This window comes from Diprion similis, chromosome 10, assembly GCF_021155765.1.
Source record: "Diprion similis isolate iyDipSimi1 chromosome 10, iyDipSimi1.1, whole genome shotgun sequence".
NCBI classification, from domain to species: domain Eukaryota; kingdom Metazoa; phylum Arthropoda; class Insecta; order Hymenoptera; family Diprionidae; genus Diprion; species Diprion similis.
The window spans coordinates 6,213,206-6,238,855 of record NC_060114.1 but is presented as its reverse complement, the minus strand read 5'-3'; the positions used below and the strand labels follow the sequence as shown (position 1 = coordinate 6,238,855).

Below are 25,650 nucleotides of genomic sequence, written 5' to 3'. Positions count from 1 at the left end.
TATATATATACTTTTGGTAAATAAAAATGGTTTCTTTCCGGGCAGTGAGTGAAATTCCGGCAGCTGTGAGGGATTTAAAATTTTTTTGGACCGCCACAATCCCTACAAGTGACACGAATGTCGGCGATGAACCTGCGCAGCTGAATACTGTCAAAACATCAGACCCTGACCGCAAAGTTTTCCCGAATTTGGGATCAGAAGCATTAGTTGCGGCGGTACTTCGCAACTCGATCGGGTGAAAAGCCAACTGACAATCTGTCATCGACAGTTATCCAGTTTCTGGTCGCTGGTTCAATTCAATCGATCACCCAAGAGGTCAGGCTACCCACGCATGAATAATAACTGAGCAAATCTCTATGCTGGGTAATCTGGTGATTGATGGGTTTAAAATTTTTCCAAAATCTTCGGTAAATATTTCCTTCGACGTAACGAAAGCAAAATTAGATATCCGTGTCGTCTTCTCAATGTAAAATTTTAGTATTATCGATACCTGAATCTTTTAGTGTTGACGAAAACAATTAATACTCCGTCAAAAAATTGATATCAAATATTTTTAAACCTTGGTAGGTTGATGAAAAATTTTATGGCAGTTGCAATTTTGTTTGAAAAAATCTTCAGCGACTCATTTGCAAAACTCTTCCAAAAAATTCCAATGATATTGATCAGTCAGTGACATTTTTTCAATTGCATGAAACCATTGAGATTTTGAATTCATTGTCTCGTTTTGGAAATGCTTTAAAATTCTTAAAACTTGACGAAGATTTTCGAAGCGATCCTAAAATTTTAGAATCTGGTGCACACCAAAATCAGGAAGTGGTCAATCCATTATTGTGTCGAAATAAATTTTCAGGACTCCTGTAAGATGTAAATTGAACCTTAAAGAATGAAAAACGTAGAAACGTTTCTCCTGAAGGTTACGCTGTTTCGAAATTGATGAATCTTCCTGGTGAATCCACCATCACGAATCACGATCCGACGCTTATCAATCGAGCAGAGCACCTAATGTCTCTTCTAATAACATAATGAGGATAATAATGTCATGGCAAGTTGAATTCTGAAACTCAGCTAAATCCTCTTCAATCTGGTTTCATTAACGGTGTTGGCTTTCCTCCAATTTCGGGATGACAAGCGCTAAACGCGGCATAATCACCAGGACTCGACGGATGCGGTGGATAAAAAGTTTCCGAAAACGATTATAACGGCGAGGAAAAAAAATTGGAAATTCCGAAACGGTCCACAGTTATTCCCTGCATCCCGCGTATTTTTTTTTTTTTTTTTTTTTTTGCAAATAAAGCATTGCAGCCTGTCACGCGTGCTTTTCGAGAGGGGAAAAAAAGTGACCGGAGAGTAAAAATAGGGCTTGAAAAATGGGTGACATCAAATGAATTCGCGTGGTGTCAGGGACGTGAAAACGAGCGATACGTGCACCCTGAGTAACGCTGTACATTGGATACGCTGGGTACATTTCATACTTCTTGCTGGAATTCGGGGTCATTATCATACTCTGGATGGGCCGCCGGTCATACCCGTGTCAGTTTTCGACTGGCAAGCCTGGCTTACAAACGTTTTTGGCGATGAATTACTTTTTTCAACCCGCTTTGAACTCTCTAAATGAACCCCCAATTTCAGAGACCCGTGGGCTATGTAAACTGTACGAAAAACAGGGTGTGTGAAAGGATGACAAAAACGTGAATTTTCTCATGCGCCATTTTGAAAGTACGTCTTTGTCACATTTTTTTCTCCATAGAAGTTCTCCGTGCCCAACAAATTCCCTGAAGTATCTTCACTGAAGTCTTTGAATGGAAAAATTGCTTGCTTCGTCTCTTTTCCTGACTCAGATAACGAAGTGTGTCTGTAGAAAAAATTGCTTCGCTTGCTATGATTGTGGTTGGTTTAGATCGAAAATTTTTGCGCATTAAATTTATAGCAATAATTGTTTGTTATTTTCCTGTACAGCGAGTATTGCTTCCATTAGGCAGATATTTTACTCACAGCTTTAGCTTAGAACGATTTCTATGAATTTTAAGAGCAATTGAGGACACATTTTGTTTTAATATTGCTAACGATGCTTTGCAACAATTGTTATCTTTTTGCTGAAAAATTTTCACGACTTTTGTTATCTGGGAAGTTCTTCTGCGAAATTTTTATAAAATTTCTAGATTTCTTTGTGATTGAAATTACAGAAAGAGCTCAAATCAACTTCGTAGATTTAAAAAAATGAGAGATTGAGAGCGAAAATAAATGTGAACATTCTAATTTAAATAGAATGCAAAATAGCCAAATTCCATTTCACACCAAAGGTGATTTTACCAGAATGAAAAATTTCGTTCAGTACTTAGTTTTCAAAAAATAATGATTTTAAATCTTTTTCCAACCGCGCACAAGTGCAAAAATCGTTTTCTTCACGTTCAATTTTTCGAAGCAAACCGCCCCTTATGAGCTGAATTTTTTTTCAATTATCAACCAATTACAACGAATCAAAAAATGGCCGCCATTGTCTCACCTGCGATTCTATTTCGGCCATAAAATAATTCCAGACACGAGCAATTTATCAAACAATATCGCACGTGAAAAAAAATGATGGCAAGAATCGTTCAGTCATAATTTCAGCACGAATATAAGTCTGCCAACTGTGAAATCAGCGAGAGAAAATAACTTCAAAATTGCTGGCATTGATTTCGCAGCTTGTTATACATCAATTTTCGTTTCTATTTTCTAGCTCCTTTCTCTTTCTCTCTATCCCTTTGAATAATGCTTATTTCTGCAATTTAATAAAAGACAGACGATCCAGCAGGGGGCTGGCTGTAAGACCATGTGTCAAGCGCATTATTGGCCGACTGCCACCCGCCCCCGAAGCCATGAGCGTCCTTGAGTCTTGCGACCTCGGTTATTCATCGGAGGGTCAAAAGACGGCGCTGTTACACGCGGCTGTTATTCTTCGCTCGCGTAGTCATGAAACCGACATTATGGCCAAGGCCACACAGCAACGAAGTGTCATTCCTGGAAGATACAGGCTCGCCTGTGTTTGTATACAAGGCATACAACAGACGCGGGCATCGCCGACGAAATCCAGTCGCTCAATTTCACCTCCGGCAATTAGTTTCTCTCCTCTGTTTACTCTGCGCGGTTTTACGGAAAACTTGACTTCACCCTCGGTGCTCCATTCCCTTCGTCTCGCATCCACTGCGAAAAAAAAGAAATTGGCAAAAACTCGGCATCTAAACGAGGCCTCGGAGCTCGCTGTTGTAGGAATTCTCGAACCGGACGCCAAAGTACGAGACCAAAAAACGGCCCCCTAAATGGAGACTGACTGTTTTACCTTCATTTAAATTGTGCCTGCAATGCATAATTAAGTATTCTTACAGTTGTTTGGAACCAAATTGAATCACCGGCAGGACGAAACCAACATTTACCTCATTCCTGGAATAATTTTTTACCTTCAGAAGTTTGTTGAAAACGTGAATTCGTGACATTGATATACGACGTTTTTCCTCTCCTTCTCTCTTTCTGCACTGTATGTGTGTATGTTCTCTGATCTTTCGGTTTTATTTACCCACTTTCTTTCAATCTCTTACACGGTCCTCCCGACCTTGCACTGTCATTTTTACTTTCATGCATAAATTTCATTTTTTTGCATTGTTTGACGGGTAGATATGTCAAAAAATCAATTTTCCCGTTACATTCTGCAAGTTTTCACGTGATTTTTTGATTGCTTGTTTTTTTTTCTTGCATTTTAAATATTCTGACAATTCCTTTATTTTCTACCTGATTTTTGAAAACTATAAAACGATCCTGGAAACTTTGAACGAAAACCATTGACCTTGAGAATAATTTTTCACCATTTTTATCGAAGCATGAATAATATATAATTGTTCTCGAATCATCTCGAGTCTTGAATTACCAGCGACACGTTGGCTGAACTGCGAATCTAGAGTATTGATTAATTCAAAGCACAGGTAAAGCTTATTAAAGTCAACCCTGAACTCGTATATTCACTTTACTGGGGTGAGAAACTCGCACTCGGTACATTGAAAGGTAACTTTTTGCCGAGTGGAGAAGGGGTGCCAAGTTACGTTGCTAGGAATTCAAGTGCCCTAAGCAAAAAAATCTGGGGCGTTCTTTGGAGCAAGCAGCTGGCTCTAACGATCTGGATGACGCAGTTTTCGTAGCTCTGCACGTGGTGAAATGATAAAGAAAATAAGGTGTCTCTGATTGCAGGCTGTTACTTATCGCGTATTTCGCGAAAGCGTTGCAAAGAAACCAAATATTCGTAATTTTAGCGAACAACAAGCAAATGGTTTGTCTCCCAAATAACATAATCTTGCAGTTTTTTTTTTATCGTTTTCAAATAGAACGTTGTATGAATATGAAGCAAACAAGAAATCACTGTTTACGTTTTTAAAACTTGATAAGGTACATGAACTTATTTTTACGGACAAAAACCCTGATAACTTAGAATTCTGTACATCAGATGCGCGAGGTGCGCTGCGTATGAAGTATTTCGAATTGATAAACTTTTGCATGACTGTACAATTGATGAGAAAAAAAGATTGCAAGAGTAAGTCTACGAATCTTATCAAGCTATGAAAGAAAGCTCTATCGAGGTACTCGGAAAAATCCTGAAAACTAGTTTCTCAAGCTTTTTATTTATATCACTCTCTACTCGTAAACATGTAAAACATGCTGTAAGGTTATCTGATGTCAGTCACAAGCTGAAGATTGAAACTAAGAAGTTTCACTGTTTCACTCTTTTTGGTGGGTCATTCATTTTCCAAGCATCTTTTCCCGAGCCTACTTGCAGTTCCAACATTCTCTTAGAGAGTCCCGAGCGCATCATCGAGGGATGCGCCGCCCCCAAAACCATTGCTACAATCGCGCATGCGCAGAGCTCGGACCTTGGTGTGCATGTCAACGGAAGGTAATGCATAACCAGTCACCTGACTACGTGTTCCACTTAAGCTGCATCGATCCTGCAGCGCTGCACTTTCTCCCTACTCCAGAATCCCAATCAGTTTCGCTTTGATCGTTCCTCAAACCATCTCGTGGCTTCGATTTGCGATGATTAGCTCACGATTAGCTCGTTCCGAGCGCGGAATCCTCGAGACTGTCGCCAAATCGTTCGCCAAGAGCTAAAGAAAGGCTCAACTCCAGCAGCATCGAAACTAGGCCATCAGTTTACCGAAGATGATAACAAGTTTCTTACTACTTTCACCAATTTATTGAGAACCGACATTTTGACAGTTCATAAAACATTCCTAGAATTAGTTCCGACTTTCAGATCCAAAACTCACTTCATTTGAGGAAAAACGTTTTTTCAACTGCGTAACATTGTTTTGGATCAAGATACGTGAAAACTCAACGTTGAACCTAAATTCCATCAAATTAAGTCGTCGGGATATTGAACGTCCTGAATTTTTTTCAAAACGCTTAAACCTTTCTTAAACCCCAATCAGACGTCTCTTGACTCTTAATTCCATAAAAATTAAGGCATCAGGATATTTAACGAACTTCTGAAGCGACATATAAGTTCTCAACGCTGCCACAACAAATTTTGGGAATATATCAGGAGTTAAGTTGACAGGAGAGAATAATCGAATAAGAAGTAATGCTGACACCAAAGTTGAGAAATGTTGAGTAAATAGAATTTCCACAAACATTCTCCCTGATACTTAATCTCGTTCTAAAATCACACGTTTCATTATCATGTCCTATAGTGATTTGTTTTTAAAACTATTCTCATTAACTGATAAACTGATAAAAGAAGATTCATTCATCAGCAAAGTAAGCTACGTTTCATTGGAATCAGATCAAGACCCCGTTCTTCTTCTAAAAATAAGAAAAAAATTGAAACTACGATAATCATTAAAAAATCTCTCCATTCCAAACTAACGATACGCGTTTCAAAGTCACAAATCAAAATTCGCAGACACCCTTTCATACGCTGATACACGGGTGCAAAATGCCAGCAACAGCTATTCTGTCGAGAAGGTTTTTGGTCGAGGAATAATATCGAGGATAACAATTACTACGTATATGATTTTCAAACAGGTTTGAAATTGACGGCAGCGTACAACGTGGCTGCCAAGCGGGTGGTTATAAATTTCAACGTCAATTGAGGCAAGGGGTGAATTAAACTCAACACATCGTTCGGTAGAGTCGTAATTCACGGTTTCAATCAACTAAGCTCCAGCTCATGAACAGTTTATGGAACGTTTTCCAATATCCATCCATACATTTTTTCAATCGTTGTTGGAAAATAGTCAGTCGATGCTGCTCGATGTTCTTGAAATTGGGTAGAATTCATTGGCTTCGATTTTGAAAAATCCATCAACTTCAACATGAAATCATTTCGTGATGTCTTATGTATATTTGGCACAAAACCAAAATTTCCAGAACATTTTGAGCAATTAATTTCACAGACAAATATACTCGGACTGCAAAAGCTTCAAAATTTCTTCTAGGAAACATTCTACAAGGACATTTTCTTCCGGCTGGTGTGGGATGAGGAAACAGCTTGAAGAAACAGCCACTCGAGAATGTGACCAGTTTTTTTTTTCATACCCCATTCCGTGAGCACTCAAAACGTTTTCAATTGCAGCCATCGCCCATACAACACATTCCCAAGACGATTATGGTGAAGTTGTAACCGAAGTACGTACGAGCGTGGAGCGACTTGAGTTAACGGCTGGCAATGAACACGACATCTGCAGATAATCCCCTCCACCCAGAAGGATTAATTAAAGTCTTTGCGGCCCAAGAGGCGGGTGGGTTGGTACTTTGGATTGTCTCGCTCAACTTTTTGTGCGACTAACTTCGTGTTACGAAAAGCCGGAATCTAGACGGAATTTCCTCTTCTTTATTGTCGATCGGAACCAGTAATGGATATTATATCCTGTTAAACTAACATTAGGTCGGATACCAAAATTAGAAAGTTTTTAAAGTTGACGGATGGTTAATGGCGGAATTGGTGAAAGGCAAAAACTTCTATACAGTGTGGACAATTGATTTTGTTAGTGCAGATTTCAATATCAACTTTTCGAAAGTCGGAAAATCAACGTTGGAAAATTTTCTTTTCGTGTTTTAATGTGTCGAACGAAAATAGTATAGAGTATAATTGCCGGATCAACACTTTGAATCAAAATGCAGAAAATTAGATACTTAAAATGTTTCTTAAACGGATGTATGGATTTCCAAAGAAGAATCATTTTGAACGAAGTACTGACTGTAAGTTTTTTATATAAGTAAAACTGAAATTCGCAGGCAATTGCATTTTCAAAACAAAACACCAAGTATGGAATTTCCAATGGCTTTGATGTAGAATCTTGAAATTAAAAGAGTCAAAACATGGAGTGATTAGTGAAAAAAAGATTAATCCTTAAATAGATAGATAGACAGATAGAATCATACATACATACATAAATAGATCTTTACTACATCCATGCAATGGAACAAATTCCTTCACGTTACTAGGATAATTATCAGTAGCGGCGGTTTGCATACAAACATGAGGAACGTAAACGCGATATCGAATTCTCAAAGACCAGTATGAAAGAAAGATGACAGTAGAATGAAGAATTTGGTACAAACAGTTTTTTTAACATGGATGTGAAACACTAAGAAATTATAACCAGCAAGGATGTGAAACACTAAAAAACTATAGCAAGGAGCAAGGTATACTTGCTGATCAGAATGTCGTCAAAAATAAGACATCACTGACTAAAGACCACCATCATGAGACGTAATGTAAGCTACGCATCGTCTGATGAAGTGTTTCTAGTAATTGTCAATATGTGTTATGGTTTGATGGTGTTGACGCGTCTTCAACTCTAGCGCCACCTGTAGGGGAATCCAGAATCAAAATTCCGGATTTGGTTAGTTTTCAGTTCTTCTCGGAACGTCGTCGCACCAAGACGTTCGGGTTCTCAGCGCTGAAGTTCAGTCGCTGTCTCGCGCGCGTGCGCAACACGAAAATTTATGATGCGAGCTAGTGAGTCTGCGCATTAGAATCGCCTGACCAAGCTGGATCCACGACAGTGATCATGGAGACTATACAAGAAGCACGAATTCAAATAGGTGAATTGACAAAACTTGTCACGGTAATCGTGCACAGTAGGTTTGTTTTTTGTACCACTGGAGTCGCTAGTGTTCCTTTGGCACCCAAGTCTCATTGGTTGCAGGGATGCCTCATTTTCAATTCACTATTTTTAAATCACAAATTTTGAGTTCACGTTCGTGACGAAGGACCTCAAAAACTTTCAGTTTTAAAATTTGGGGTAAATCGGAGTTTAGGAAAAGCTATTCAACTACAGATCGAGTGACAATTGATTTCAAGTCGTTAAAAACTTATTTCAAACAATTTCTAAATAGTTTTCATATGATTTTAAACTCATTCGAGGATTTTGAATTGATTTTTTATTTGTTATAAATCATTTGAAGTAGCTTGAAAATGATTACGAATCGTTTCAAACTGGTTTCAAATAGTTTAAAACGATTTATATGTTGTTCAAAGCGATTTCAAATGGCCTCAAGCGATTCGATATGATTTTTGACCGATTGTAATCAAAAGTGTTTCACGATTCCAACAAGTAAATAGGCTTTTGGGAAAACGTATACACCCAAAATGCCCAAAATCGGCTATCGATAATCTTGTAACGTGATTCGTAGGTTTTCACTGCCGCCTTATACTCCCCTCCGCCGTTTCGGTACTTCGAACACTAGTGCCCTCCTATTTTTGAAAACGATTCATATACATGGGGTTTTTGCTCCTCGTGTAGTCTCCATGAAAGTGACGATAGGCTTACAAACGGACAAGCTATTTGCGGTGAATGAATAAAAATCGGAACATGTGATACGTTTGAAATGTGAGCGATGTTCTTTTGTCTCTTACATTCCATAAAATTCAAATTAAAATAATTTCAGTGTCCTCGGTTTTTTGAACTCTAAATCCTGGTTTCAAGTCAACTATAGCTTTTTCAAATATCCCAATTTTCGAAATCATGAGTGAGTTTTGAAGTAGACTGCACTAATTCTTAACAATACTTATATTGTTTAAATCCTACCTGATTTTGAAATACGACAACTCTTTTCGTAAAGTAATTATCAAAGTGAATGTGTTCCACTTCAAGTCTGACCTGAAATGTGGATCCATTGGTAAGTTTCTATGATTTAGAACTTAATTTGATTTCGGCCTGCTTGAAATTCGATTTATTAAACTTTTTTTGTTTTCATTATATTGCCATTCAAATTCCCAAATCACAACTAATATAAACATTGTTGAGTTACTGAAAATCTTTATATCAAAAATTATATTTCACCTTCTCAAAAACCCGTCCGATTCCTTTCTTATACTTTTATTACTTGTCCATTCAAATTTCTGCGAGGATTTCCATTGCGATCGCATTACTTAAGATGTTCGCGTATGATTAAGTAACTTTTCGGAACTTCAGCATCGAAAAAATTCTTCGCCTCTTATTTTCAGTGCTTTGCGTTAGACGACTGTGAATGTATAAAGGCAATACAGTTTTTTCCCGAGGTGCGTCGATACTCGATACTGTCTGGAGAGTTTTGATGAATTTTTTTGCCATTCGACTTGATAAAAAACTTAAACCCTTCTCAGGCCGCAAGTTGAAAAGACGCCCAGGGGCGTCACTTATTTTTATTTTAAAGAGTATTCAAACGGTTTTTAACCATCGAAAAAAATTTCAGGTCTTCCTGTACCTCCGCTTTAAATTTGTATTCCTCTTAAAAATTGCGACGGAAAATCGTGTACTTTTTTCAACGTTTTCGAGGCAGTCAAACGTCCGAGTTTAAGGTTAGAATTGTTTGATTTACAATGTGAATTTGAGATGGCGCACAAAAATCAATGAACCTCATAATATTGAACTTGTAAGGTTAAGACGATCGTTAACCATAAATTTCGGGATTTCCAAGTAGAGAATTCCAAATCCCAGGAACCAATTCTAGGGTTGAAAGAATCTAAATATGTTTGGCAATATTTTACATATTCCCGAATTTTTACTTGCCAATTTGAATATTAAATTGTGAGTTTCGAAATTTCGAGTCTATATTCGCAATTAGTGAGTTCCAAGACCTAGGAAACTCCAATTACCACAAACCACGCTGGATTTTTGCACCTTTCGACTACCGTTTTGAATCCATCGTTCTGAATTCCGTAGTTTCGAGATTAGATTCGTAATCAGAGACCCCAGAACCCCAAACGCTCGATTTTCATATAAATCACACAATTTGCATTCGGAATTTCTTGGTTCGTAAAGTCGAGGTAGAATTGGCAATCTGCCGTGACCCGAAGACTTCGCAACAGCTTTATTCACTCAAAAATTACTTTCCACGCTTCAATATCTCGTCAATGTTAAAATTAATTAAACATGTTACGATACAAACTCAGAAATCAATTTTTAATTAACCATGAAAGAGTCTTGGTAGAATCTTGAGCACTTTATTTCCCACGCGTGTCTTTATCGGGTCCATTTTTTCTGCATGTGTACTTTCAAATTTCGAACATGAAAACGAGGTGCATGATAATTGTCATTTTAATTCTATATATTTTCATTCAACAAAAACATTGGAAAACTACTGGAATCTCTGGAACTGCACACTCTCGAGTTTGAAATTAAAAAAAAAAAAATAAACAATGGTTATGAATAATGTAGTGCAAGGATACGTCAGAAGTCTAATGCCTTTCTCAAACTTTGGAAATACCCAATTTTTCGAAAGTATTATTCAAAATCCTTATAATAAATGTTTACTTATTTATGCTATTCATCAAAGAAGTAGAAATTCTCAAAAACTGACTGCAAACCGGATAGAACAAGTGCTGAAGGGATCCGGAAGAGTAAAATATCAGGCAGGCGGATCTTAGGAGCGAGAAAATTTTTTTTTTTTCACAAATTTACGTTACTTTTATTACATAAACATTCAAACATGTCATATGAGAAATGTGAATACGTTTCTGTTACTAATCACTCATGAAAATGGATGTTCAGGGCACTTTTCGAACAAAAAACGATCGTCTTCTTTTTTTAAACCTGTTTCAAAAATAGTAAAAATTGATTTTTTGAGTCGCCCATTTTTTAACCAATATAAAATCATGTTTTTCAAATGTTTACGGGTGGATTTAACGATACCCCAATTTGGTAATAAAAAGGTCAACTTTTGTTTTCACAACTTCTTTTTATTCTTCGCAATAACTTCTGAAGAAATGTAAATAATCGTGCCCAAAATTTGACCCAAATATCAAAGTGAATCAACATTTCGTTGAACATCAATTTCGAAAATCTTGTATTTGCTAAAAAATTTTTAACAGAGACTTAATTACGTGAAAAAAACTTAATGTCACCGTAATTTCTAAATTTTTTGCATCGTCATTTTGACTCACGAAACGTTTTCTCTTGTTTGTTCTCGACTCACAGTCACCTGCGAGACGCGTTCCCGAGGGCTTGGTGCACTCGTCAACGCCTTGGGACGCAACACCACACGGGCTCTGATCGCAACCGTAGAACCAGACACGTGCGAAGTTGCCGCCAGGCTTGCCGACCTCTGGGACAAGCCACTGATTACGTGGACCTGTCCACTGGTGAGTAAAGTTCAAAATTTTCTCTTCAATGTCCAACATGTTTCAGCGCAGATGTCACGTTCACGTAGTTAGCTTCGAGAATTTATCAAATTCAGAAATGAGAATATTACTCTCGAACTTGTTGATAGTGTGTGTGTGGTTTTTTTATATTCATGTCAGCACATCGAATAAGATAATTACGTGTCTAGTTATGAAGCAAAGAAAAAAGAACGGAGGTTTGAGAAATTCGAATAAATATAAAGTATCGATTGTCAGTTAGATAAAAATGTTGGTAAAAAAAAACATTGACGGTGTTCTCAACGACGTTTGTGGCTTTTATGAAGTATTCTGATATCCAGGATTTCATGGAATATGGAAATCCTTCTTCTCTTTCTTTCTAAAGGAGTGATTAGGCCAATCAAAATAGATCTGAATTCAAAATATTCAGCTCGTAGCTGTATTTTAGTTTATAGGGGTTTGCGACCCTCAGAAACTCAAATCTGAAGTCGTTTTTGAGCTGCATAGTCGGGGTTTTGAGAAAACAGCCAAGTTGGAAGTTTTTTGTATGTCCCTGAAAAATTGCTCTCGATAGATAAAAAATGATTCGACCATCGTGTAGAGCGGAAAATTCTACATTGGATCAAATCCTCACATGCCGGAAACGGAGTCGGATTAACAAATTAAGAAAATATAAAGTCTACTTATCGACGATATCTGGAATCTAGTTATTTCACCAAAATTCTCCAGATGCCGTCGATAAGTAGAATTTCTATTTTCTTAATTGGTTGATCCGACTTCGGAAAATTCTACATTGAATTATATTCTCATAAGTCGGAAATCGGATCGTATTAACAAATTAAGAAAATAAAAATTCTACTTATCGAAGGTACCTGGGGAATTTTTGTAAAATAATTTCTTTTTTTTTTTGTGATTTGTTAATCCGATTCCGATTCGTTTTCGACATATGAGAACATACTTCGATGTAGAATTTTCCGCTCTACGCGATGGCCAAGTTATTTTTCATCTACCGACAGTAGTTTTTGAGGAAAATGCAAAAAACGTCAAATTTGGCTGTTTTCTTGAAACCCCGATTACGCGGCTCAAAAATGACTTCAGATTTGAGTTCCCGAGGGTTGACAACCCCTACAAACCAAAACGCAGCGACGAGCTGAGTATTTTGAATTCAGACCTATTTCAACTGGACTATTATTACTAGGTACAAAATTGATTAAACCATACATAAACATGGAGATGGAGTCTTTACTCACAATATCAACGTATTATTTATTTTTTTCTGGTTATTTTTTATTTTGTTTCGTGTAAAGCTCGTGACCCGTGACGAGGAGAAAATTGAGTTTGTTAATTGAACGAAGGTGAGTTAATAACCCGGTGCAACTAATCTTCGCATTTCTGATATCCTTTTTCCCCCGCGGAAACTTTGGGGAAATATTCAACTCCTGCGTCAGGGTCGACCTAGTTTAATGCTAGCCGACGAGCAAACTTCCTTATTTAACCCCTAAGGGTTGGAGGATGAGGCGCCGTCTCTCTCTCTCTCTTTTTTTCTCCGCTCTTATCTCTCTTGTTTTCTCACCGAGAGACTCAACCATTCCCGTCTTGTCCGTTTTCCTCTCCACCGTTCTTCCGCACTTTCATCCCCTATTTAGCACCGCGTAGGAAATATATGTTCAGTCAGACATCCCTGCGTAATACTCATGAATGACTACACTTTAATTAATGAAACACAGATTTACGCGCTGGGTAACTCAGTTCCTGGAATTCGACTGGAATGGGGTGGGTGGAAAACCACCTACTCACGATAATGGCTCTAGTCTAGTCGGCTCGGTGGCTTGATAATTACCAGCAGTTAGGCTTCGGAGACAAGCTCACTAAATTACAACGGGTCAAGACGTTGTCGAGGGAAAAGAGACGTGGAAGGGTTGGACACGCTGTCGGGAAGTTAGTTCGACGGAAATCGATGTTTCTTATCAATTATACTACGAGATATAGTCGTACGTCGAGTGTTTGTGTAAAAGTAGACACCGACGCGCAAAAAAAGTTGTCTGTACCAAAGACTAGACCTATGAATTCTCATGTATTTCGACGTGCTAAATCCTAATCCGAATTTTTTTTAGTTACTATTTTTATTTCATTTTATTTTATCTTTTAATATCAAAAAACCACCCTTGGAAAGGAAAAATTCACTGTAAAGGGGATCAGCATTAGGAAACCGACTGAAAATGACTGCTAGACCCAATCTATATATATAATTTGATGCGCTGAAGACGAATTTAGAATCACTATACTAGTGTAGGGTGGTTTGTTACTTTTTTTTTTTTTTTTATCTGTGTGTGTGTTCGAGCATTTCTAACCCCGAATTCAGCATCACCGCGTCAAAATACATAGAGATTAGATGTTACAGTCATTTTCAGTAGGTTTCCTAATGCTGATCCCTTTTATAGTGAATTTTCCGTTTTTAAGGGTGGTTTTTGATTATTAAAAAAAAAAAATGGCGCGTACAAAATCATTTTCAACCCCGGATTCGGATTCAGTATGTCAAAATAGATAGGAATTAGTAGGTCTAGTCGTTGGTACAAAGCACTATTTTTGTTTGCCTGTGATATTAGGTATAGTCGTGAACTACGAAGAAATCTGTAAGAATAAAAAAATTGAAAATGCTGAAATTATGAAGAAAAGCTGATATATGGATGCCTCGTGGAACTACTTAGAAATTATTTTGAACTATTTGAAATTAGTTTGAATCAGCTTAGAATCATTTTCAAGCAGCTTTAAACAGTGCGAAATCGTTTGTCACTTGATCTGTGAGTAAAAAGCCTCGGAAGTATGTTTGACTCTTTGAATCTGCCATTTTGAATTTTAATTTTTCAACTTGAGACGCGTAATAATATTCAAAAAATACCGGCTGCAAAGTTTCGTCCAAATCAAATGAATGTTTTCATTTACACTTTTCATTTATTTTCAAATCACAAATTTTGAGTTCAGGTTCGTGACGAGGGACCTAAAAAACCTTCAGTTCCCCAAATTTGGGAAAAATCAGAGATAAGGAAAAACTATTCAACTACATATCAAGTGACAATTGATTTCAAACAGTTTCAAGCGGTTCAAAACTTATTTCACACTATTCGAAACTGATTTCAAGGATTTTCATACGATTTCAAACTCCTTCGAGGATTTTGAAATGATTTTTCAACTGTTATAAATTATTTTGAGTAGCTTGAAAATGATTACGAATCGTTTCAAACTGGTTTCAAGTAGTTTAAAACGATTTATAAGTTGTTCAAAGAGATTCTAAGTGATTTCAAATATCCTCAAGCTATTCGATATGATTTCTGGCCGAATGTAATGAAAAGTGTTTCACGATTCCAACAAGTAAACAGGCTTGCGGGAAAACGTATACACATACCTACCACCCCCAATGGGTAAACAGCCAACTTTTTCGTATCACAACTTTGCCAATATACGCGATACAGAAATTTCAGTTGAACTCTATCTGCTCTTATTTTTTATGCACAATACCGGTACGAGCTCTTATCTCTGCCTTGCGGGAGACTCTATTGAATTTGTAAATACGTCAAAGTATAACTTTGAAGAGAATCAACGAATATGGGAATGGAGTATATTCCTCTCCCGGAAATTGCTCGTACTTTTTTATTGAGTGTCAGCCGGGCGTCGATACAATGCAAGCCTCTCGAAGCTATACATGGTCTAATCGTTTCCTGTTACATTGTCAAGGGCTGAAGGAATTCCTGCGCGGCGTAGATATAATGTTGGTAAACGGATCCACGGCTCGTTCGCTGACGCTTTCAGAGCCAAGCTTTCATATCTGTTCGAACCCGGTGCCAGTCGATCCATTCATTGTCAGAGCTCTGTGAGAGATCAGCGCTTTGACAAGGTCGAACGTATTGCCTATCCGATGATGGATAACTCGGAACTCTGCACGGAGTTTCGGAGCTTTTCAAGCTCGGCGAAGCTTCCGGAGCTTTTTTATATTGCTCGATTCTCTCCAAGAATAGTGACTCGCGATTCGTTCTTCTTTTCAGAAATCTTATGTATTATTAACCTGAAATTTTATTGATCAAGCTTGAAAGGTCAAATTGTTACTATCACTGAACCGAGATGAAGAGAAGAAGTAAATAAATAAAGAATATAACTAAAATGTTAAAATGTTTTTCAAAACCAAGCTAGCTTGTAAAATCTTTGTGAACAATCGGATTCAGAATCGTCGATGTACTCAAAACGAGAATTCTAATTCTGCAAAAATTTTTAAACAATTTATACTCCTCGAAAATGTATCGTTTTTTATTATTTTATATCATCCTTTTTTTGTTTTGTTGTATCTTATAGCTTACGTATTAGGTAATGAATAACAGAAGCTACTGATGCATAAAATTGTATAATTAATTCTCAGGGAATGATTAGGGAACTAACTAGTATGGAATACGGGATTCTTAAGGAGTGACGAAACTTTTATTAAGTTTGATAAATTTCGAGTTCTCCGGTTAACTTTTACCCAAAGCGGCGGAGTTTTTGTTATCAACGACGCCGGTTCTTCTGTAATTATAATTTTCTCAACTTCCACTTGAAGCTCGACACTTTCTGCCCGTACTTTCTCTCTTTTTCTTTTTCTTTTTTCTCCCTTCAACGTTTGCTCAAGTTATTTTGTAAGAGTCTTAAGATAACCAGGAGCAAAACTTCCACCGAAGTTTTTGGTACTTTAATGTTTTCGTCATTGAATTATGGAATTTTTCACGATTTAGAATTGGAATAACAACATTCTAAAAGATTGAAATTCAACTTTCATCATTTATTTCACCGGGTGTTTCTGATCCGTTGTAACGCTCCCTTAGAAGCGAATAAATTGTGGATGATTTTATTCATTCAATAATGAGAACCTGAATGTCTCAATTCTTGAATTATTAACGACAAAATTTATGTCCCTTGGACTTGAAAGTTTTCTTGAATTCTCGTTAACGTTGTTTCAATTTTCAGAGAACTGTGGAAGAGGCGGACGTGTCCTCGGTTATCAGGCTGTCTCCGTCACTTCCAGCGATCGCACAAACCTTGGCTGAAATTCTTGTACACTTTCGATGGAAATCTGTCGCCATGGTCAGCACAGGTAAGACTTAGAAACTTTTTTCGATCCCGAAACACCAAAATGTGACAGGAATTACTCCGGTCACTCAGAAATAAAAAAAAAAAAAAAAATGAAAGCAAGAAATTATTTACTTCCAAAGATTAATACTCGCAATGAATTCTTTCCAAACGTCAAAAAACATTTAGGAATAAAGAGATTTTTATTACATACTAGCAGCTCGTCGCAGTTTTGTCCGAATCCAAATTTAATGTGATGAATCCAATAATTCTATTCAGATAAAAAAAATCACGCTTACAGTTAAGACTTATTAGAATTAAGACTGATAATATCTGACCTAACCTAGAAACGAACCTAACCTAACCTAACCTCTATCTGTAAGAATTTAGTCAGCGTTTGCATAAGTGTGACTTGGCTTACAAATATCGTTCTTTCTCCAAAACTATGAATTTGGTTGTTACGAAATATATTCTAAGACCTGGTCAGACGTTGTAGCTGTTCATAGGAGAAAAGAAAAAAAAAACTTGAAGCAAAAAAGCGATTTGAAAACATACGAACTGCCGCTAAACTGTGCGAAATACGCTTATTTGTTGAAACGACTCACGCGCCACCTTCTGTAAAATGATTGTACTAATTCAGAAACGTTCGCCCACGTACGCACAACCAGACTGACAGCTGATCGTTGACCGTGTTTTTCGTGTGTGGTTGGTTGACCAAGTATATTGTTAATTATGTTCAATTATATCATGTGACATGAGTAATTTGAAACCCCAAGAATTACGATTTGCCTCCATTAAGATAGAAAACTTAGGTTATGCGGTGATAAAATGGCGCCGACAATCGGGCTCTGACGTCATACGGGACAAACAAAAAGGCGTTCATTTTTGAATATCGAGATAGAAATAAAAGCACGATGAATGGCGATGAAGCAGGAAGAACTAAAATGCTGTTTGCAAAAAATATCTAATTCTTATTCTTGCATGTTTATCGATTGAGAAAATTTTTTTCAATAACGATTTTGGTATAAATTGTGAAAGACTCGTGACTGGTGAATTGAAATTTTTAGCATCGGAGAAGCGAGGAAACGTGTAATTTAAAAAGCGGTAACACTGGTGGACCAAAACGGTGTAATTGCTTAGTAAACCTTTTTTGGCGACCGATTGCCAATTGGGTGGAAAATCTATTTCCCTTACCGAAATAGATAAAAGAAAAGCGGGTTATTCCCAAGCTCTTAACGACGGGACTTTGAAGAGGGTAAGGCTAAAAAAAGAGAGAAAAATACAGAAGTGAAGCGAAAAGAACTACGTTTACTAAATTTAATTTCAAGTCACACTTCGCATCCATTTCCACCGAAATAACATCTCTTGGGTCAATAACTGTTTTTTCTTCCAATACAGTTTGCAGGATCGTTTTTCTCGATTTTCGGAACGAAATAGGCTGAAATGAGATTAACTGAAAGCTTGAGCTTGACAAATTTTCTCTTTTCAACTTTTTATCTTCCGTTAAGATTCTCTTCATGCACGGTATTATAACAGCGAAAACTCTTTCACTCGAAACTTTTTCACCCCGCTACACGTACAGGCACTCTTTATAAGCAATAACGCCGTTATTGGAGTTGACGAGATCAAAGCTGAAGTTATAGAGATTTTTTGTTTCATTTAGATGAAAACAAAAGATATTTGAATTGTGTTGCGCGCGAAATTGATAGTAAAAACATGCTAATGTATCGTGAAAGCGAAGTAATGAAAATTCGTTTCCTTGTCCTCGTGAAAACCGAAATATTGAAGTATTTCGAGATAATTTCGGAAAGTTTTGAAACTATTTTATCCTGAATTCAGAAACATGCGTGTTCAATTCAATATGGTGAAAAAAAAATTAAGATTTTTTTTACTCTGTGATTGATTTCAAATCCAAAACTGCAAATTCAATATTGTCAATCCAGCAATGATGAAAAGTATTCGAATTTTTATTGTTCAGGATAGATTCAAGTTTTTTTTAACGTTCCGTTATTATCTTAGACTGTTCTTTTCAACAAATAAATCCGAAATCGTTGATTGCAAAAAACTGGTATCATTGTTTACGAATTTGAAATTAAATCTAGCCATAAATTTGAATACTTAATGAGATCCTTACATTACACAGAAAGAGAATAAAAAAAAAAAATGAAATGAATATAAAATCAAAAGTAGTAAAATCGTTTCCAAAATTTTCAAATTCAAATATTATCGATTGGATTCGAAATTTAAAATCAGCGACAAGCCTAGAGACGTTGAAGAAAAATAGAATAAAAAAATGTTGAACAAAAATAACTTTTTAATTCAAACGAACTTTTGTTTTTGCAAAATTCAAGTATCTTATTGAATTATAACAAATAACTGTAACAGCAAAATCGAACAAGTCTGCTGCTAATATTTCATCCTACGCGTATTCTGGCTAGAAATTCATTGCCGGTGAAGCAAATCAATGAAACTTTCGTAATCCAAAGCTCGCAAATTCTATCGTCTTAACTCTGAGCGCCTTCGGCTCAAGGCGATAGCGTATGTATGTACAATCTACTTTGGCGTGATCGTCACGCTCCCGCTCGCATCTCGTGTCTCGTTAATTATTCATGTACCTTCTAATATAACAGCACTAGACTTCAACAGCACGAAGAGGCAGAAACAGAAATAATAACGGAGAATTAACTTTAATATTATATAATATACATGTACGAGGATACAATATTAATCACTTCAGGCATCTCATACTGAAAAAGGTGATTCTTCGATTTTGGGTTTCATGTTCTATTCATCTCACCGACTACGACGAGCATAATTTTTCAAAAAAATAAGCCGATGATATTGCAATTTAAAGTGAAATTCAAAATCAAATCTTTTATACGTCGAATTCGAAAATAAAAATTATTTTCACTTTTGGAGATTGATTTTTTTTTTACACTTTCTTATTTTTTCTTTCTTACTTTATAGGATTAAAATATCTCACAGATTTTGTACGTCATGTATGTATTCAACTTTTTCTTTGCGATGTAAAAAACTGAAAAATCAAATTTAATTATTCATCGAAATTTCTTGCCTGAGCTTTCCACGCGTATTACATAGGGTTTCAAAAATTTCCATGGATAATTCACCTTGAAATTTTCCATGATATCAAATTTTATCACGAGGTTCAAGAATTTAGTCTACGGGGGTGGGGGATTTCTATGGGAATTTCATAGGGTTGAAAACTCTCGCAAGTAGAATTGACGTCCTGATTTTCATTTAGTCCCAGTGTAACACTCCGTATATATTTTACCCACATATATTTTATGTATTCAAGGTATACGTCACTGTCGTAAGTAGAAAGGTGAATTTTCCCTTAATCCCCGAGAAAGGGATGAAGGGATGGTTGCGTAGGTCGGATGAGCTCGAGCTTTTATACGAAAGTATATTTGAAGCAGGGAAACGTTAGAGAAAGTCCAACACTTCTACCGCGGAGGGAAATCCTTGCCTCCTTCTTTTCAACGTCACTTTCCCCTCGCTCGAACCGGTTAATAATCATGGTGGAAGCCATGACTGTTCAGGGGTCGCTCACTCCATTTGCTCGCTTATATATACATGAGGGTGGTCGTTGAATATTTTTTTTTTTTTTTTTTTTTTTGGAATCTTAATGTTAGGATGGTCGTAGATCGGGTTTAATTATATAAAAACAAAACAAACCTTTATTTTTTCAGATTTTTATTTCGAACCCCGAGTCTCCCGTTGGTTGTTTTTTTGTAGTTGAGGAGGAATTACAGTGAAATTTTGATTTTTGAAACGACTAAAAAAGATGTGATAAAAAATTCGTCCCAAAAAAAATTTCTATTATGGTAGTACGTGGCCTGAAAAGAAATTTTAATCTACTGCGACGAAAGTGTATCCGCAAGGAATTTTTGATCACATTTTTCTTAGTCGTTTGAAAAACAAAAAACTCGATATCACCGAAATTTCACCGAAGTCCCCCCTTAATTTTTGAGTACTAGAATGGAATCCCCCACAATCTTTTTCGATCTAATGTGTTATGGTGGTCGTTAAAAAAATGTTTATATACTCCAAGTTGAAAAATCTCAAGTTAACCCTAAACAAAGACGTTTCTCAAAGTTTGAATGCTGCATATCACTGTTAAGGAGTGTAGACAGATTTTTAAACAAACTCTTCTTTTTTTATTTTTATGTAATTTTTTAATAATTTCTTGGAAGGAGTCCGTCGTGACCCAGAATTTTTTTTTCCTCTAATTATGGCAATATATTGATTAAGTTTTACGAAGTTGTACTATTAACGGCTTATGGGGTCCGTCATGCCCCACGTTCCCATATAAAGCTTGAGAATTTTCAAATAATTTATACTCAACAGAATTGAAATCCGTGCATAAGTGCTGAATTTTTTTATGTCTGCTAGACTTTCGTAACTTTTATCTCTTCTTCTGATTCCAGATCACGGGATCTGGCCAAGCCTGGATCACGCTATGGTTGGTTCATTGCGGAGTATAGACGCAGTGCCGAGGCACCATGTGGTCTTGTCGTCCCACGCAATGGCCAGACAGATTCATGGTGCCCTCAGGCCACTCCACAACGTCCCTTGCAGAGGTAAGACAAGCGCACAACTACCTACCAGTGATTTTTCGTTCATATTATTTTCTCAAGCGTTATACAATAGATTCTCCATAACTTCTCGTATTCGGAGTGGGTAGGGTAAGAAGAGAAGTCGAAATGTTATTAAGGTCGTGTAGTACTCCTACCTTTACCGACCGAGCAAACTCACCCTTTTTCTTCTTGTATCAAATAAACAAACGAACGGAATTGGTTCAAATTTCTACGGTGCATCACTCTTTTACAACAGGATTCAGGAAATTTACTCATATCCCGAAAATTATCAAAAAATGTGTGGTTTGAATTCGTCGTTCGCATCTAGCGACCTCGATATTGCTACAAAACAGTCTCACGATGGCTCATTTTAATCCTCATTCTTTCCGGAATCACGCAAGGCATCTCAGATATGCACTTTTTGGCACCTGAAATGCGGGAGATGTGGGGATGTTGAAGATAGATAGTTGTCATCGACTTTACCGACGGAACGGCTAGAGGCAATACCTAGGCGGGAGGGATGCTAGTAACCTTTTATTTTCTACGATTGGACACACTGCTTTAACTCAACTACTCACGGCGACTCTCGAACATTTTGCCTATAACCTATGTGCAAAATAAACCCAAAGTATCTTTTGTTATCCCGAGTGAAATCATTCTGCTTCCAAGTAATCTTAACAGGGAATAATAAAACGTGTCAAAAAACCATACATTTTTCAAGATTTTCGGAATATGAGTAACTTGCTTGAATTCTGCTAGAAAAATTTGAACCCTTTACTTTCGTTTGTTTATTCAATTTAGCACGATGATGAGCGACTTTGCTCGGTCGGTAAAAGTAGGACTACTACACGACCCTAAGCCCACATTAAAAAAAATATAGCTGCCAGAATATTTTGGTTTTCTATATTTTGACCTTTCTACATTTTGACTTTTCTACATCAATACTTTCTACATTCTAATATCCTGTAGAATAGAATTTCACGCTTTTAAAATTTGTCTATTGTGAACCTTCTATTTTCTAATCCGTCTATATTTTGACAAACACCAATTTACGGAGAATCAATTGTAGGTGAAGAAAATATCGTGCGAAAAGGGAAAAAAATATATTCCGGATGTTACGAATTCGCGCAATGAGGTAGATATTATTGCGCGGCAGAGCATCGCGGGTCTTGTAGCTCCACCTTTAACGGTATCTGCGAAGGAAATTACGCATCAACTTTACGAGGAGGATATATATTTTGTGTACTTCTCCCTTGAATTCCTCGGTTTTTTTTTTTTTTTTTTTTATGGCAGGCTTTATATCCTCACCTAGTGCAAAATCGCCCGTTTTATAAAACGACCGAGCTTCACATGCAAAATTTTCTTTACCCTTTAGACCGTGTTTCAATTTTTTCGTTTGCTAAAATATTGTTAAAAAATATTATCGTGCGATCATTTCTGATCCGTAATAAGAATTATTCGCATAAACAATTATTTTGAGGATTCGCTAAAAAAATAAAAAAAACTGAACAAAAAAAAAAAAAAAATGATTTCTACGAACTCTTTTTGACTACGTATACCTGAAAGTTTTTTAAACTGGTTTATTTTCTTCATATACGCAGTCGAGTAGCGGGAACTGCGAATACAGTCAACTAAACTTTGCCACTTTTGTCGATATTATCACAGTCACTATGGGTACTCATCAAACTTTGCCGTTGATGCTGATAAAAATTTTAACCTCTTGGGATCCGCGGCCACATAAAACTTTACGAATCGGCATTAGGTTTCATGGGTTTTCTAATGAGGTTCTGTTTAATTACACGCATAATAGATACGCATACCTCCTAAAGCAATCTCCGTGAAATTTGATCTCAAATTAGAACTGGTCTCATTAAATTGTATGCAGTGTCATCGAACCAACCAAAATTGGACAAAAATTTTCTATGATATATTCATTATTCCATAAAATTCTTGGGATTCAGTTAGAATCTAACAAAAAAATTGCATTAAATCTGTCGATCTAATCTGTTTGGCTGTTGTTAAATCGAGCTTTTGAAATACCCTGAAATCGTAAAGCGATTTTGTTGAATTTGACGAATTTGAATCAAGCTTCTGAGTATTGATTATAGCTTCTCGAGCTATTTCAGAGGCGGAATAGTCAACTTAAGTTTTTTTAGTGCGATGATGGTATTTCCTAACCTAACAAAATTCGAGCTAAATCGAATTCAAACTTTTTCATTCGGCGAGCTCTTTGACGCTGAGTTTAAATTTCAAACACGGTATACAAAATTACAAGTTTATATTGACTTTGAAGTGAAGTGGATGTGAACGCCGAAGCCCTGAAATGGGCAGACATTTTCTTCACGTCACAGTGCGGAAAAGCCGAATTTACGTCCTTCTATTTTGAAAGTTACTCGACTTCCCGTATGTCGATTCCTGTTTGGGTCGGCTCACGTTTAGCAGCGGTACTGACCCTCCGATAAGCGTCGTGAGCGCGCTTTGTCCTCAGCTTTTCTCTTCTTGCTCATTCAGCCTTTCTTGTTTCGGCAGCGAACCTCATTTTCCCTGGTTAGATACCTTTTTGTCGGTAGAGAAAAAAAGTGGCGGTAATCAGGAAAACTATGTCCAATGAAAAGAGCCGTCTGTCCAATAAGCTTCGATATTGTACCATAAAAGTAGAGAACGCCACCCTCAACCGGGATATAAACCTGATTGACTTGATCGTAAATTTTTAAATTGTCCAAGTTCGATCGGCTTTTGGTCGGTTCGAGACTAAATTACGACAGAAATAGAAGATAAATGTGATTGTGATATATGCAATTTTCTTTTTACGAAATAAATCTCGATTTTCCACGTTCAGAATTTTTTAGAAACTTGTAAAAGCAATTCTGAAAAGAATTCTGTATCTTGATTAAACCTAACGCCAACTACCGGTGGCGTCCAGAAGCTGATAGTTCCGAGTTTCGCCGGTAGACTTACTATCTCAGCATTACTGGAAGCCATAAAACGTGCGATTTTTTTTCTTGTTCCGAAACTTTGTCTCAGATTTCGGTAAACAGGCGGCAATGTGTTGGTGTGAAAACGCTATTTCCAACACCCTATAAAAATATACGGGTGATTCCATTCCGCCCTCCGCCTGGAGGATGCTACAAGGTATACCGCCAAGATAAACGGGCTGCGGTATAGAATTTAGTACTAACACGTGAAGGCAGGCGGAGCTAATATATGCCATAATATATATCTAGACTACGGTTGAATCGAACACGGGGTAATAAATTTAGGGAAAGAAACTAGCGTCTCTACGCCGCTTCAGCGTGAAATTGTTAAATTTTTTCTAATCTCAGGGCGAACTTTTCTCACGGGCGTATAATATGTATGTATCTGTGTACGAAAACTCAATTTCCTGCTCGTCGTGTTGCTTAAACGCGTTGCAAGTCACTCGGAAAAAATTCTCTCGGAACGTTAATCCCCATCGATATTGTTTCAGAAGTTATATGCAAGTAGAGGATTAAAAAAATTAGTTAATTTCGAAAATTTATTACTCAAAACACCAGTTATTCACTTCGACTGTAGTATATTTGATTAAAAAATGTGCCAAATGGAGCTCCATTTTTTTGTTTCCTCTATCAGAATCAATCAATAGGAAGCATTGGTATCAGCAAAAATGTCAACCATTTTACTCGGTATAAGGTTGAATAGAGTCTACGGTGTTGAAAACAGCTCAACTGATTAACCTCAAATTTGGAGCCAATATCCTTGGCTAGTTTATCCTCTTTGCCGCAATCCGAATTCTTTTTCTAACCTCAAATTTAGAGCCAATATCCTTGGCTAGTTTATTCTCTTTGCCGCGATCCGAATTCTTTTCTATGAGAAAAAAAAAAAAAATAGAATATTTTCTTCTCAGAAGTTGGGCTAAAAATGCGATTGTTCCTTTTTCAGCAATCGTCCTCTGTCTTCCACCGGATTCCGAACTCGCTACTCGGGTTCTGACCGAGCTTGATGTAATTCAGGGAAGCCATGCTGTGGCCTCGGCCGTCATTCTTATCCAGACCGAGTCTCCGGACCTTTTTTTACCACCTTCGGAAGGTGGCGTGAATCGCGCTGAAAATGACGGCCCTTCGTCTTCCAATTCTTCAACCTCTAATTGGTCCCGCTCTCACTCGGAACCAAAGGCCAAAGTGACCGCAAATATCAGGAGATTGTCACCTCATCGAAATCTCAGTGACATCATCCGGGAGAATTTGCTGGTTATGGTGCCTTTCGATCAGAGGTAAAGTACCTCCGAGTAATTCAACCTGAAGTAGAATACGGAGGGTTGGAGAGATCCAGCGAACCGAGGAAAGAAAGAAAGAAAGCTCGCGTCCAAGAAAAGCGAGAAGATTTATTCCTCCT

The 25,650-nt window shown here is 37.1% G+C and overlaps 1 protein-coding gene across 1 annotated transcript in view; it reads left to right on the top strand.

Moving 5' to 3' along the window:
• LOC124411332 (retinal guanylyl cyclase 2) overlaps positions 1–25,650 on the top strand; it is a 49,474-nt gene that overhangs the window by 5,492 nt on the left and 18,332 nt on the right. Inside the window, exons 3-6 of the mRNA XM_046890415.1 lie at positions 11,430–11,593; positions 16,580–16,706; positions 21,130–21,282; positions 25,198–25,528. Coding sequence (XP_046746371.1) covers positions 11,430–11,593; positions 16,580–16,706; positions 21,130–21,282; positions 25,198–25,528 — 775 coding nt within the window. The remainder of the gene's footprint in view (positions 1–11,429; positions 11,594–16,579; positions 16,707–21,129; positions 21,283–25,197; positions 25,529–25,650) is intronic.